Here is a 13,818-nt window from a genome sequence, read left to right as displayed (position 1 = left end):
GCTGAAGAGTCATATCTCCACAAATGTTTTCAAGTTAAGAGATCAAAGGGCCCAATCAAACATAATTTTCAAAATACTGCAGTGTTCTCAGTACTGGCCAAGAGAGAATATAAGGTGAGATGTGGAGTTAGCTCAAACGCATAACAAGAATGATTTGTTACTCACATTACCATATTGGGACAAGCTAGAACCAAAAGAAGTTGATAAAGAACCATTCCAGCAATAGGCGCCGCAATTAAAAAAAGAAACAAATAACCTCCATGATCCACATTAGAGCCAGAGACGGCAGAGAGCAGTCACGAATTCGGCTATTGGGAGCAAATTACAACTTAATGCCAATAGGAACATTAAAACCTTTCTCGAATGACACAGTTCGACATATCTTAGAAGTCGAAGTTGCTTTGCCTGACCGAAATTTGAATCACGAGACATCCTCATGACAACCAAAGTATTTGATAGACAAATCTGAAGAGGTCGAGAGATCAAAACAAATCCCAAAGTAAGGTGCCAATTTCCCCATGCGAAAGAACTGTCAGAATTTACATTTCAGACATTTACAATTGTTAATCCTAAAAACCACAACTCCATACCTCAGTCATTCTTGGTAATGGTACCGCACAATCACCAACAAGGACAACAACTTCCATCTTTGTCCAATACCAGGTCCAAAAAATAACTTTGTCGAGTACAAGTATGTAGGAAAAAAAAAACGCAATACCTTATGGCTTGTTTGCATGCAAGAATTCTATCCTGAAAAATAAAGTGATATTGGAATTATAAAATTACAATGTTATGGTACATTAAAACCTAATTCTCTGTGAAACTCACTTCCATCAAAATTGAAGGGGCCAAGCTCCTTACTATATCTGATGGAATTGACTCAATTCTCTATTAGTATTTTTTTTACCATTATATCCTCAAGTATTTTATCAATTAACAAATTTTGCCCCTCCTCACTATGGTACGTCTTCTCCCAACAGCCTCCCTCACCGTCCAGATGTCTCCCCCTCAGCTCCCAATGGTCTTCCACACCATCATGACGTCTCCCCTCCAATGACAAGCACGTCCTCCTCCTCCTTTGGCATCGCTTCCTCCTCAACCTTCTTCAATCTTTGCTTGTAAATGAATAGCATTTTCACTTCTGATCTTGCTCGCATTGAAGCCTGACGTCGACGTCACCATCTCCACCTTCAATGCTTCGTTTCCTTCCTCTTGTTGTAATTATTTCTTCAATTTTACCATATCTGTAAAAAAGGAAAACAATATCTGGACTGACTTTACTCCTCTTCTCATTTCCCTCATTGCTAAACACATAAGCCGTGGAAATGGGTAGGGTTGCTGCATAGAATTTTTCATCAGATGTGCATAGAGTTGCCGCCACACTAACTCTGTAGAAGATTTGCATCAAATGTCTTGCATAGTTTTTACTCTTGTTTTCATCAAATTGGGTATAGTTCCATTTTTTCTCCAATGGAGCTTCTCGGTGACTCTGGAAATGGTCGATAGTTTTTACCCCACTCTCTCTTTGGCTTTTTTTTATTATTTCAAGGCTATTTTGGTCCTTTTAAATTATGATATAACATATTTGTAAACCTTACCCCTATCTCCACCTCCACTAAAAAAAAAAAAAAATTCCCTATACAAACAGGGCATTAGAATGGCATTAAAACCACTCTGCTGTAGCAAAGGCCTGAGGTTGCGCACAAGAAAGAAGCCATCCGTTTTAACATTAGTTCATTAACTGAATCCATCCAACTCAATACTGTCCTCATATGAACACTAAAGACTTTAAGGTTCAGCGGACTAATTTGAACCTCAGCACCTACTGAACCATATGTAAATCTTTCCAGCTGAAATCCGAAGAGTGAGGGAGTCCCTCCAGTCACATTGCCAACACCAATGGAATTCAATAATGAAATCTATCGCTTCATTATCAAACCAAGTAAAAAAACATTATATGAGAGAGTCAAGCATTCATTTATTTAAATTAAAAACAGAAACATTGTAGAGGACGCCCTTACATGACAGCAGAGTCAACAGCCTCAAATGACTCTAATAACTGCGCACAACATTAACAAGAACACATATCTTAAAATCTTAAACCAACAGAAATTTCCTTAGATGTCCCCACCACGAAGACGGAGGACAAGATGAAGAGTAGATTCCTTCTGAATGTTATAATCAGCAAGTGTACGTCCGTCCTCAAGCTGTTTCCCAGCAAAGATGAGACGTTGCTGGTCCGGCGGGATCCCCTCCTTGTCCTGAATTTTCGCCTTCACATTATCAATGGTATCCGAGCTCTCAACTTCCAAAGTAATAGTCTTTCCAGTGAGCGTCTTAACGAAAATCTGCATACCTCCACGCAGACGAAGCACAAGATGGAGAGTTGACTCTTTCTGGATGTTATAATCCGCAAGGGTCCTCCCATCCTCCAATTGCTTTCCGGCGAAGATCAGACGCTGCTGATCGGGTGGGATACCTTCCTTGTCCTGGATCTTTGCCTTAACGTTGTCTATAGTGTCGGAACTCTCAACTTCCAAAGTGATGGTTTTCCCTGTGAGGGTCTTCACGAAAATCTGCATTCCTCCCCGGAGACGAAGCACAAGGTGAAGCGTAGATTCCTTCTGGATATTGTAATCAGCAAGTGTTCGACCATCTTCCAATTGTTTACCAGCAAAAATAAGTCTCTGTTGATCCGGAGGAATACCTTCTTTATCCTGAATTTTGGCCTTCACGTTGTCAATAGTATCAGAACTCTCCACCTCCAAAGTAATGGTCTTCCCAGTCAAGGTCTTGACGAAGATCTGCATCCCACCCCTCAATCGAAGGACAAGATGAAGGGTTGATTCTTTCTGTATGTTGTAATCTGCGAGTGTACGGCCATCCTCCAACTGTTTTCCGGCAAAGATGAGCCTCTGCTGATCTGGGGGAATACCTTCCTTATCCTGAATCTTTGCCTTGACATTATCGATTGTATCAGAGCTCTCCACCTCCAAAGTAATTGTCTTTCCCGTCAAAGTTTTGACAAAAATCTGCATACCACCCCTCAATCGGAGAACAAGATGAAGGGTCGATTCTTTCTGGATATTGTAATCGGCAAGGGTACGGCCATCTTCTAACTGCTTGCCCGCAAAGATTAACCTCTGCTGATCTGGGGGAATACCTTCCTTGTCCTGGATTTTAGCTTTAACGTTGTCAATGGTGTCCGAGCTCTCCACCTCAAGAGTGATCGTCTTTCCAGTTAGGGTTTTTACGAAGATCTGCATACCGCCCCTCAATCGGAGAACGAGGTGAAGCGTCGACTCCTTCTGGATGTTGTAATCAGCTAGAGTACGGCCGTCCTCCAACTGCTTGCCTGCGAAGATTAGCCTCTGCTGATCCGGAGGAATACCTTCCTTATCTTGGATCTTCGCCTTCACGTTGTCAATAGTATCGGAGCTTTCCACCTCAAGGGTGATTGTCTTGCCGGTCAAGGTTTTGACAAAGATCTGCATATTGAGAACCAAAGAGAAAGAACAACACCGCACACAAATATTGCCGATTGCTACGAAGGCTTTGCTTCCGTTGAGAGAGAATGGGATTTAGGGGCGCATTTTATAGCACAAGATATTCAAAGGACAAAGGCTCCCCTTACTTGGATCCGGAAAGCCCTAGAAAGAACGGGTCAAAGCTTGAAGGGTAGTTTGGGTATTAAAGGATGGGTCTAGACTCTAGAATATTCGAGGGCATGCCGCGTTTGGAACGGAACGATTTAATTGGGCCGATCCTTGTTGACTTGCCGTCCATGGAATGAAACTGAATGGCGCTTAATCCTTGTTTTCGTTCTCGTTTGAAGCAAACGAAAATACGGAATTTCCTTTTATTTAATTTTGACTTAAAAATTATTATTATTATTAATTTTTTTTTTGGAAAATTTTATGTTGTACATGGTTGCGTCGATGCGGCCGGAACGAAGCCTCCCATAAATTTGCAACATCCTTGAACAGGAAATTTCTTCACTCTAACGTTCAAAAATTGAATACATCTTTCATCTATTTTTGGAAGAGGCATTAACATGTCAAAAGAAAAAAAAAAATTCTATATCATCTATTACCGTAAGCCAATAACGCTAACAACAAATAAATAAAATCATCATAAAATATGAAGTTAGTTAGGATTGGTACTGGAGTTCCATAAATAGGCGTATGTTTTTTTTTTTAGTCGTCAAACTCTGAATAAATAGGATACATGCGAGTTGTACATAATTGTTTCTCTAAACCCCCCCCCCCCGATTAACTAGAGGGTGTTGTTTAATTACATAGAAACATCTTAGTTAATTAGGGTAGGGAATATCAAGGTCGTGGATCTAAGTTATTAATATTTAGACAAATGAGCTTAGGAACCACTATAAGGAAAATCCTTGTAACGAACACAGGTGATAAAAAAGTTAAAACTTAAACATCAGTGTATCAGACATGACATGAAAGCTCCGCCATGAAGATATCCATAAATCTTATATCATTCCACGATGGTTTCATGACGCATTGTAAATTAATCAGGGAAAAGTTTAGTTACCCTCCCATCGTTCGATAGTATTAAATGACGAGGCAACTGACAATTTCAAGGCTTCACCGGAATGAGATTGAAGCCAGAAACAAATGCATTGACATTCAGTAGCATCCCTATTACAACGTCAAAAGAAAGACCGTCTCCCCGGCTTTGAGGAATATCCAAATTTATATACAAAATGAGATATGTTAAACTACAGTAAAATGAATTATTTCTCCTTCACGTCGTCTGGCAAAGCAGAAGCTTTGCAGATTGGACATTTGTTCTTCATAGATAACCACTTTCTTATGCAGCTCACATGGTAGTCGTGACGGCAAGTTTTCAGCGTCCCAACATCATCCATATTCTTGTATTCTTCCTGCAAATTTTTCAGTTCAGCTCAGAAAGCACCCATATAACTAACAATAATGTCATCCAAAAGACACCCAAACCCAAAAATGTAATGAAATCATTTACGATAACAAAGCAGTCCTAGGCAGACAAACAGAAAAACCTTCAATTTATTTTACTTTTTTAATACAACTCGTATATCTATGATATACACAAGGAGCATTTTTATACAGGGTTGACCACATTTAATGAGTTCAGCTATGATGTGGCTATACTTTTATTATATAGTGTATTCCGAGGGGCAGTAGTGCAACGTACCAAACAGATAACACAAGTTCCTTCCTCCTGACTTTGCTCAGATGAACAATATATTGTTTCCGTCATGCATTTTGAAATCAAATCCTCAGACAAGCCTGTGCTGACATGACCAATCCTCTCTCCAAGGGCAAGTAGTTCCTGGTGAAGCCATTCATTCAAAAAGTTCAAATATAAGTAAATAATACAAATCATCAATATATAATGTAAAATCTATAAGAAGCCACATTATTCATAAGTTATATATATTGAGATATATTCCTCGAATTTCATGCAAAACACCATTACACCTCTATTTATGGCACAAGTAAAATATCTGGACGGAATCAATTAAAATCACCTCATAGCTCATGTTGTCTATGTCCATCCTCATGTCCCTATGCTGATCAACCATACTTCTAGATCCATATGGCAACCCACGATCAACAATCACGAAACCCTGCAAGGAAAATAGCAAGTTAGAACCTTCCACTGGTGGTAATACAGCCAGAAATAAAATCTTGATGACAATAGGAACTATGACAACTAGTCAACTTACAATAAAAGACGTTGGAGTAAGATTGCACAAACAACGTTAATACACCTGTCGTGGTTGTGTGAAAACATGAAAACAGGTATCCCAACTCATGCAATCTATCCTCCTCTCAATTATGACACAAAAAAGAAATTCCCAAGATACTCAATGATACCTCTGAAGAAAATCGATCGTGGAGAGATGCCTCTACTGATGGTCGATATCTATCACTAGATATCCTTGACCTTCCATTTCTGTCACTGTTCCTCCAGCCAATGGTTGTTAATGGCCTTGGGTGTCTTGAGGAGTAACTACCAGCAACCATTTGCATTCCATCATCTGATGGTGCCACATGCCCTAAGCGCAAGCTTGAAGAAGATCTAAAAGGTGGAGTAGACCTTTGTGAAAAGTTGCTTCGCACTCCCCTAGCTGTCTGAGTCAGATTATTATGAAAACTTTGAGGTACAATAGGATTTCTGCTTGTACCAAATTCATGCTGGTAACCCCCAATATCTACGGATGGATTACTAGCACTACTCCCAACAAGGAAGTGACTTGTCTCACAATTAAGAGCACTTGTATCTGCCATTTAAGACAGATTTTGTAAGTTTTGAAGCAAGCCAATGGAATGCTTATGTGCCTGTACTAGAATATATAAACTAACTAACCTGGTAATAACCTGCCATGAGCATGAGATGTGCTCATTTGGCTCCAATCCCTCGTTAATGCACTAGAACTCTGACCTGAGAGATCCACTGTGCTAGAATGGTCAATGGGTAGACCAGTGGAGTAGTTGTGTGAATGATTGCCAGATAAATGGGTCCTGGCCAGGTTGGATTCAAAATCAAGTGCAGAACGGCTTCTCACGTTTCTCAAGGAACCCTCACCCCTGATTGAAAGGTCACCACCTCTAAAGGTTGTTGGCATGGTAACTTGATCTCGAGGCACAAATTGAGAATCCATATTTGGCTTCTCCTGCCATAGTTCTGAAGACATAGGAAGATCAGTTGAACTTCCAGTTTTTATGTATCTACTTGTACTACCTCTCTCACAGGCTGGAGGAATTCCAGGGCTCTTCCGTTTGTGAGGCCCTCTTCCACTTCCCATTGTAAGATCAACAAAACCACCATCAACGATGTGAAATGGCTGTCTATCATAATTGGAAGAAGAAGGCTGATGAGCATAATTTTCAGAAACTGCAAAGAAGGCTGCAGCACTTGATGAATGCAGAAAATGGTCATGAGAAGCGCCCGATGTGTCAGACTGATGAGGTGGTACTTCAATATTGAGACTTGAGGATGCAAATCCATTTGGCATTGTGGTAGAATTCCAATTAGAGGTAAAAGAAATGCCATCTATAGACATATTTTCCACAGGGTAAATGAAAGAACCATTCTCTGAAGTGCTAGCTCTACCTGCAATAGATATTGTAAGTGATGTAGTGTTCATGCAAGTAAGGAAAACCTGGCTAACAAGGCAGAATGGGAGTAGAAGTAATAGCAAATAAAAGCGAATTACCAAGGTGCACATACTGTTGGTCAGTATGCATAGAATTCCAATTTTGGTCATGATCACTCTCAAACATTTGAGATGTGTTATACAAATGCCTATGACTCATAGCACTTGCAATCTCAGGATAGACACCGTAGTTAAAGACAGACCTGCAAATGACTGACAATCTGTGCACAAAAAAAGAAAAACAAATTTAGTTCAAAACAATCATGCAATTATTTTCAAGCCACAAAAATTTTTTTTAGCAACAATAAAACTTGATAACGACTTCAGTGAATAAAATAACAACCCAAGAATACCAAAAAAAAAAATAATATTTATTAAATACTCCATCATATACAAACTCTTATAATTCTCACGGTCTACTTAGACTGTACAGCCCTGCAGTATCAGGCAAACAATCATTATAAATCATTTTCTCAATCAAATTCAGTCAACAATTGTAGAAGAAAATCACAGTGCACTGTCCAAACACTTGCCTGGATGCTAAATATAAATCAAACACTTCCATGACGTGTGAGCAAGTCGCGGTTATGCAGAGAAAGCCCAATTGAAGGATGAACCTCATTTATTAGTCATTTGTAGATATATGCATTGAACGAGGGGAAAGGGGAACAAGCCAATGCATATACATACAACGGATGAAAGTGTGTAAGTCAGATGTCAAAACTCCCACAAGGTAGCCTTTTCGAAAATAGAAATTAGGAATTCCCCTCATTATCATAAACTGAAAGCAGGACATGGCTAGGAAGTGTAACTACTGATACGCGTAGTCAAGATTCAATACCTAGAGATAAATTAAGATGCATGTGGTCAGATAAGCCTCGCCAAAGCAAAAGGGGGCAAAAATAGTTAAAAACCAAAATTTAGCACTTAATAAAATAAATGTTGTCAGCTTTATTATTCAATGAAAAATGCTGCTAGCATTATAATTACACCTAGCCTGACCTTCCTGTTCCATTTATTGCATATATAACCACCACTGGCACTTCCAAATGTCTACTTCATCAGTGAAATTCCTTAACATCTCATACATTAGTCTTTGGTATTAACCATTGTCCATTTTAACATCTTCTATCGAAAAAGAACTTATGGCCCAGACAATGACCATCCAGCTTGAGACTTCCAAGTCACGCTGTCAAGAATACGAAAGAAATGATTGAACAAGTAAATAAGGACTCGTACACTGATTTAAGAGCTTATCGATAACAGGACGGCAAATTGAATTAGCCAGTAAGGCAATATTCACGTCATCTACAGAACAACCTATGACACCAAGCATCACCAAGTTCAATTGCTATTACACAGGCAAAAACATGAGTAAAAGTTAGGAGTCACTCAACTATTCAAACAAAGGAGCCACTACTGATTCCCTTAACCATCATCATGAATTACCAACAGTCCCAAGTACACTCGGCCAAAAATAAAAAACAGTCCCTGTTACACTCGCTTTAAGTCACTAACTCACAGATTACCCATTTCCATTGAAAGAGAAAAACCACCTTGCACTCTGACTCAGCAACATCTATATTCAAGACAATCATCCATTAATCTCCTAATCACAAAATTCTGAAATATGCAGTTAGTGTGTGGAAGAGAAAAACTAATACTCTCCCTGAATAGTATATATGATATATGGTCAGCAGTCAGAACTTTAAAACAAACTTGAAAACTCAACCCAAAGTTTAGGAAGAAGGGAAGACATAAAAGTCAATAAAATATGAATTCCAATCATCCCAATTTCAAAATTGTAGAATTAAATTAGAACATTGAGACATACTCTACTCAGAAGGAATTCAATTAATTGAACACAATAAAGAAGGAAAATAAATAAATTTAAGCCTCTACCAGGGATATAAAATCTGAATCATAATACCTAATAATAGCACAAGACATATTAACTAAGAATATCACATTAAGAAACAGATTGCTTAGAACCATTGCAATTACAAGTGACCAATGATTTATGTGTGACAATGCCAACGTCAGAAATAATTAGGAAAATATCACCATTATTAGCTTAAGAAACTAATAGTTTTGACATACAGTATATAAAAGCACATTGAACCATTATTTTTTTACGAGGGATGAATTTAAGCTGTCTTTCAAATAACTTCTAACACGTCCTTTTTTTTTTTTTCTTTTTGTATAATTATTCAAGCATCATTGAAACGAAGTAAAAAATAAATCTCCCAACTTAATCCATTCCATTGAAGAGGTTTGAACCCTCGACATTACTTCATGAGTATTGAGTCCCTTACCCCCCAATCCAACTTCCATTGATTATAACAATCATACTTTTTACACTAGAATTTGATGACAAAGGTATAATAAACTGTACCTTTTTTGTTTTTAACTGTCCTTGGTATCTTTTGTTTCACCAAGGCTTCCACTGTTTTTGTATAGCATTCTTTGAATGAAAGAATTCATCTTCTCATTCAAAAATAAAAATCTGTCCCTAAGGTTAATCCTAGTAAAAACTAATCATATTCATCATCAAAATTCAGAAGTAGCAACTAAAATAGATAAAGACAGTTAGAAAAATTAACCAAAATATGGGCTTCCAAATCTGGAAGTTTTCCTGTCTACATCTTGCACCAAAGGATATTGGCTTCTTGTAAAAAATATGCCCAATACTGTCCATCTTTGGTAATGCAGTTCATAGTGAATTATTGAAGAAACCAACTTTTGGCAGTACAAGAAACTGCACCGTGACAAAAAGCCCTGTAATGTCATTGATTTAGAGTAAATGGACACCCACCTCCATGAAACATGTCCTAATGGTCCAACATGGCAGTCTGAATACTCTATGAAGTCTGCCATTGCTATGGCCCTTAAAACAGCCCAACTAAAGGGCATCACCTTGACAATAGTTATCATGGATGTTGGACCCAAGACCAAGAGCGCTAGAAAGGATGTAACAGTAAGCTCTTACATGCCATAGGGTAGCTAGTATAAAGGTTTACCAACAATCATATCTTACACCTCAGGACATCAATTAGAACTAGAGCAATGTAATTCACAGAGTTCCACTGCCCTCCCTAAATTGTCCATAACACTCTGCATCAACATCTTGCATCTCTAAACATTGGAATGTGACAAGTATGCTGTCACAGTATCCCTGGAATAATTGTCGGGCTGTCTCATGTCAAAAATGCATCCAAGCCTAGAAGATGGATGGCCCGTATCTAAATGCCACATTCCAGTTGACCAAGGACTAAGCTCTTCCAATTGGCACGAGAATGAGGATCTTTGGCATGATACACTTTCTTCTTGTCAAATGAAATTAGCTTATAACACTTTGCTACAGCGGCATATCGCACAAACTTATCAGAAACAGAACATGCCAGATCTATCAGTTCCATTACCACCACCCATTACCCAGAGATTCAAAGTTCATGCAACACCATCTGCAATTCAGCTCAGACAATGTCAAGGAAGATACCAGATAAAGAAATTCACCGTCTTTCATAACCAGCACAATGCAAATGCCCGGGCAAAACCAAATGAAGAAATTCACCCCCTTCCATGGAGAATAAATTGCTCTTTAAGAGCAGGTAAGAAATAGAAGAGGAGATAAAGGCTTCCAAAGAAAGCACATCTCACCAGCAGATGCAGATATATGTTTCAATCTTGAGTTCAAACTCAAGATGAAAACATATATCATCAGCACCAAGAAACCTGCATAATGAAAAACAATCTAAACCTAATTGATTCTAGAGAAATCTATATAGAAAACCAGGACTGACAATATCTTCTAAAACCTCCAACATGCAAAACCACAATGCTCAATGAACAATTAGAATTGAGGATATATTAGCTAAACTTCAATGAAAAATATTCAGAGATAAATAAAAATTTATGGCGATAAAAGTAATAACCAATCCAATAACTGCATTAACTAAGTCACTATGAACCACTTATAAAGAGTACCAAAAGTGAGAAAAACAAGGAGACGATTTTCCCATTATTATTGTTGTTGCCAATGTTTTTCTTGTTATATTTCCAGGTAAAGGGTGGAAGAAATCCTAAATCCTAAAAGTTGCAAAGTAAAAAAGTTAGAAAGACAAGACTAAATTTGAATGGTAATTGTTTATTGTCACTTATACTACGAAAGAAAACTAAGAGAGACAGCTTATATCCATCAAACAGCAAAAGCCCAAGAGATGAGACACTTGAGCTCTTCAAGTCAGTTCTAAATAGCCAAAACTACAAGGCGAGCACAACATCAACAAAATAAATAAGAGAATCATGTCATCCGCTGCCACAAGCAGATTCCTTCGAATTAAAAATTTGATAAACCACAAAAGAACAGAATAAAAATGTCATGACAACGGGGGGGGGGGATGAAACATACATGGCATGAAATTCACATTATTTCCATTAGCAAGGGAGAATGTATTCCTCCTTCTCAAATAGAACCCACCCAACATATCTACGACATGTTCCCCCTTTTGACAAAAGATGGGTAGGTGAATGTTAATATGAAGGCTGTAACATATGGAGTCATGGGCCAATAGCAACCTCAACAATTCTCATCAGGCAGGCAGTACATGTCTATATCTATTCCACGAGCTTGATAACGATAAGAGAGATTTTAAAAAATAGAAATATATGAAAACATAAAAGGGTCGGAAACCATATAATCCCCCAGATGAAATCCGCAAACTCTGAACCAGGAAAACTATGGAATCATACAGCCAAAAGAAAGTCGCGGGAAAAGAAAAAGAGAAACAAAAGGCACAGGCGATAGGCACGCAGAGCACCTTCCCTTGTGGCAAGAAGCAAAAACTAAAGATGATTAAGAGCTGGAGAGATGATGCATCGGAAGCGATCATCAAGAGGATCAGAAATGAAAACCTGAGACTTTACTGATTAACAGAGATATTGCAGGCATGCGCAGCAGATATTGGCGAACAGAAGGGGCGTGATCGTACAAAATTCGGCATATAATCACAGAGCACAAAGCATACAAAAATTATAAAGGGTAATCAACCAGATAAACGTGCCTTGTGAATCGGTGAAGGTCCGGTGCCGGTGAAGTGACAATCTCAAACACGCAAGATTATAGCAGAAGGTAGAGAGAGAGAGAGAGAGAGAGAGAGAGAGTTGCAAATGAAGAAGAAGGAGGGTTGGGGGGTTTGTTGTGGGAAGGAGACAAGGTAATAAAGCGGTTGTTCTCAGAAGTAAGAAACAAGAGGATGAGAAATTCCCTGGACTGCCCACCCTTACCGAGTACCCGTACGATCCGTATTAAGTATTAACTCGTTTCACTATTCCCTTACATCCATTTCTCTTGCCCTTCTCTCTCTCTTTCTCTTTCTCTTTTACATTACGGAAGGTCAAACAAACACCCCCCCCCCCCAAAAATGACCGTTTTTTAATTTGTTGTTTATACTTGAAAATGGAGCATCATGGTAGTGGCGCCACCGTTTAGGCTTTTTGGATATCCGTGTTGATTAGAATCAATTCTGAATCTGACCCTTCAAAAACAACCAAAATAAAATACAGCAACATTTAATACACTGTTATTGTTGGTGAGAAATCACGGTAACGCATTGCTCTGGGGCCAAGCGGTTTACTTTCCTCGCACAGTACAAAACTTCATTTTAATGGGCCATCTTCTCTGGGAGTTATTTTAGAGACGTGTGAGAAAACTCTTCTGGGGAGAGAAAAGATTTTTCAATATAATTTTTCTTTAAATGGGTCCTGTGATAAAAGAGAGAGAAAAAAGGGTCGACCAATTTTGAGCGGAGAAAAGTAAATTGCAAAGAAAAAAAGGGGCGTGGTGAGTAAAAGCAAGAAAGGCAGCGCACAATGCGTGGACCTAACTCAACAGGAAGGTGAGCATCTACAGAGCAATGCAAATACAATATCGCATTTACTGGCTAATCCTATCCAATTGAGAATTTTTATTAGCAGCACTAGTGACTCAGGTCCCCACATGTTTAGCCACCCGCGAGTTACAATGATATTGATGGAACCACCGCGTTCAAAGAGGCTGACATGTTTGACCCCTCGTTTTTAATTTCCATTGCCTACATTATGTAATGTTTACAATAATAACACATCTCAAGTTAGAATGACGTGAGGAAGTATAATCATAGTTTACTCATGCGTGATCAGACTTATACTTGTTGTGTAGTGCAATTTTACGTCTCCGCCTTCTTGTTATGACAAACACGTGTTGACAGCCCAGGAACATGAGTTCCACTGAAAAACAATTAACATGATCATTTTCTTCTGGTGGCCTCTATCACCCCAAGGTCCCATCTTACAAGTGTTTGCGGATTACAACTAGCACAAGTAATTTAGACTTCCTTGTCTGCTTCCTTTCTCCACTCTTCAGGATTCGTGTGCATGCAGGATGCTCAGTTCTTTTTTATTTCACCGCCGATCTCGTAAAGTTAACCAAAACACTGGCAATATGTATATTTATTAAACACGTTATCACTGTTACGTGAACAGGATGGAGAATCTAGCGCAAACCCAAGAGCGCAAACCTTGAGCAGTTACTGAGCTTCTTGTCATGCAAGTAAAACCAGCGTCTTTCAACCTTTTGTAGCCTAAAGCTGCCGTCATTTAGTTTTTTTTTTTTT

The 13,818-nt window shown here is 38.7% G+C and overlaps 2 protein-coding genes across 6 annotated transcripts; both read right to left on the bottom strand.

Moving 5' to 3' along the window:
• Positions 1-1,953: 1,953 nt before the first annotated feature.
• LOC129305187 (polyubiquitin) lies at positions 1,954-3,589 on the bottom strand. Its single transcript, XM_054945157.1, has one exon. The coding sequence runs from the start codon at positions 3,492-3,494 to the stop codon at positions 2,118-2,120; it is 1,377 nt and encodes a 458-aa protein (XP_054801132.1). The 5' UTR covers positions 3,495-3,589; the 3' UTR covers positions 1,954-2,117.
• Positions 3,590-4,597: 1,008 nt separating this feature from the next.
• On the bottom strand, positions 4,598-12,456 carry LOC129304968 (probable E3 ubiquitin-protein ligase ZFP1). 5 transcript variants are annotated; one of them, XM_054944838.1, is made up of 8 exons: positions 8,405-9,543; positions 7,699-8,006; positions 7,226-7,386; positions 6,376-7,122; positions 5,883-6,289; positions 5,534-5,632; positions 5,197-5,334; positions 4,598-4,906 (listed from the first exon to the last, which is right to left on the bottom strand). In XM_054944838.1, the coding sequence occupies exons 2-8, from the start codon at positions 7,785-7,787 to the stop codon at positions 4,757-4,759; spliced, it is 1,791 nt and encodes a 596-aa protein (XP_054800813.1). In that variant the 5' UTR covers positions 7,788-8,006; positions 8,405-9,543; the 3' UTR covers positions 4,598-4,756. The 5 variants fall into 5 exon arrangements, with proteins under 5 accessions (XP_054800813.1, XP_054800811.1, XP_054800815.1 ...); XM_054944836.1 differs by lacking the exon at positions 8,405-9,543 and adding an exon at positions 8,168-8,354; XM_054944840.1 differs by lacking the exons at positions 7,699-8,006; positions 8,405-9,543 and adding an exon at positions 12,229-12,456.
• Between the last annotated feature and the right edge of the window lie 1,362 nt (positions 12,457-13,818).

This window comes from Prosopis cineraria, unplaced genomic scaffold (assembly GCF_029017545.1).
Source record: "Prosopis cineraria cultivar Desert tree isolate PC_DT_omini unplaced genomic scaffold, ASM2901754v1 PC3, whole genome shotgun sequence".
Taxonomy (NCBI): Eukaryota; Viridiplantae; Streptophyta; class Magnoliopsida; order Fabales; family Fabaceae; genus Prosopis; species Prosopis cineraria.
This window is presented reverse-complemented; position numbering and strand designations above follow the sequence as displayed.

Bases quoted from the DNA above. Each gene is read 5' to 3' on its own strand.
- LOC129305187 (XM_054945157.1), bottom strand. From the start codon at position 3,494: ATGCAGATCTTTGTCAAAACCTTGACCGGCAAGACAATCACCCTTGAG.
- LOC129304968 (XM_054944837.1), bottom strand. From the start codon at position 7,787: ATGAGGTTCATCCTTCAATTGGGCTTTCTCTGCATAACCGCGACTTGC. The intron at 7,387-7,698 runs GCAAGTGTTTGG...TTTTGTGCACAG, and splicing joins GATTTATATTTAGCATCCAG to ATTGTCAGTCATTTGCAGGT. The intron at 6,290-6,375 runs GTTAGTTAGTTT...CTTAAATGGCAG, and splicing joins TCATGGCAGGTTATTACCAG to ATACAAGTGCTCTTAATTGT.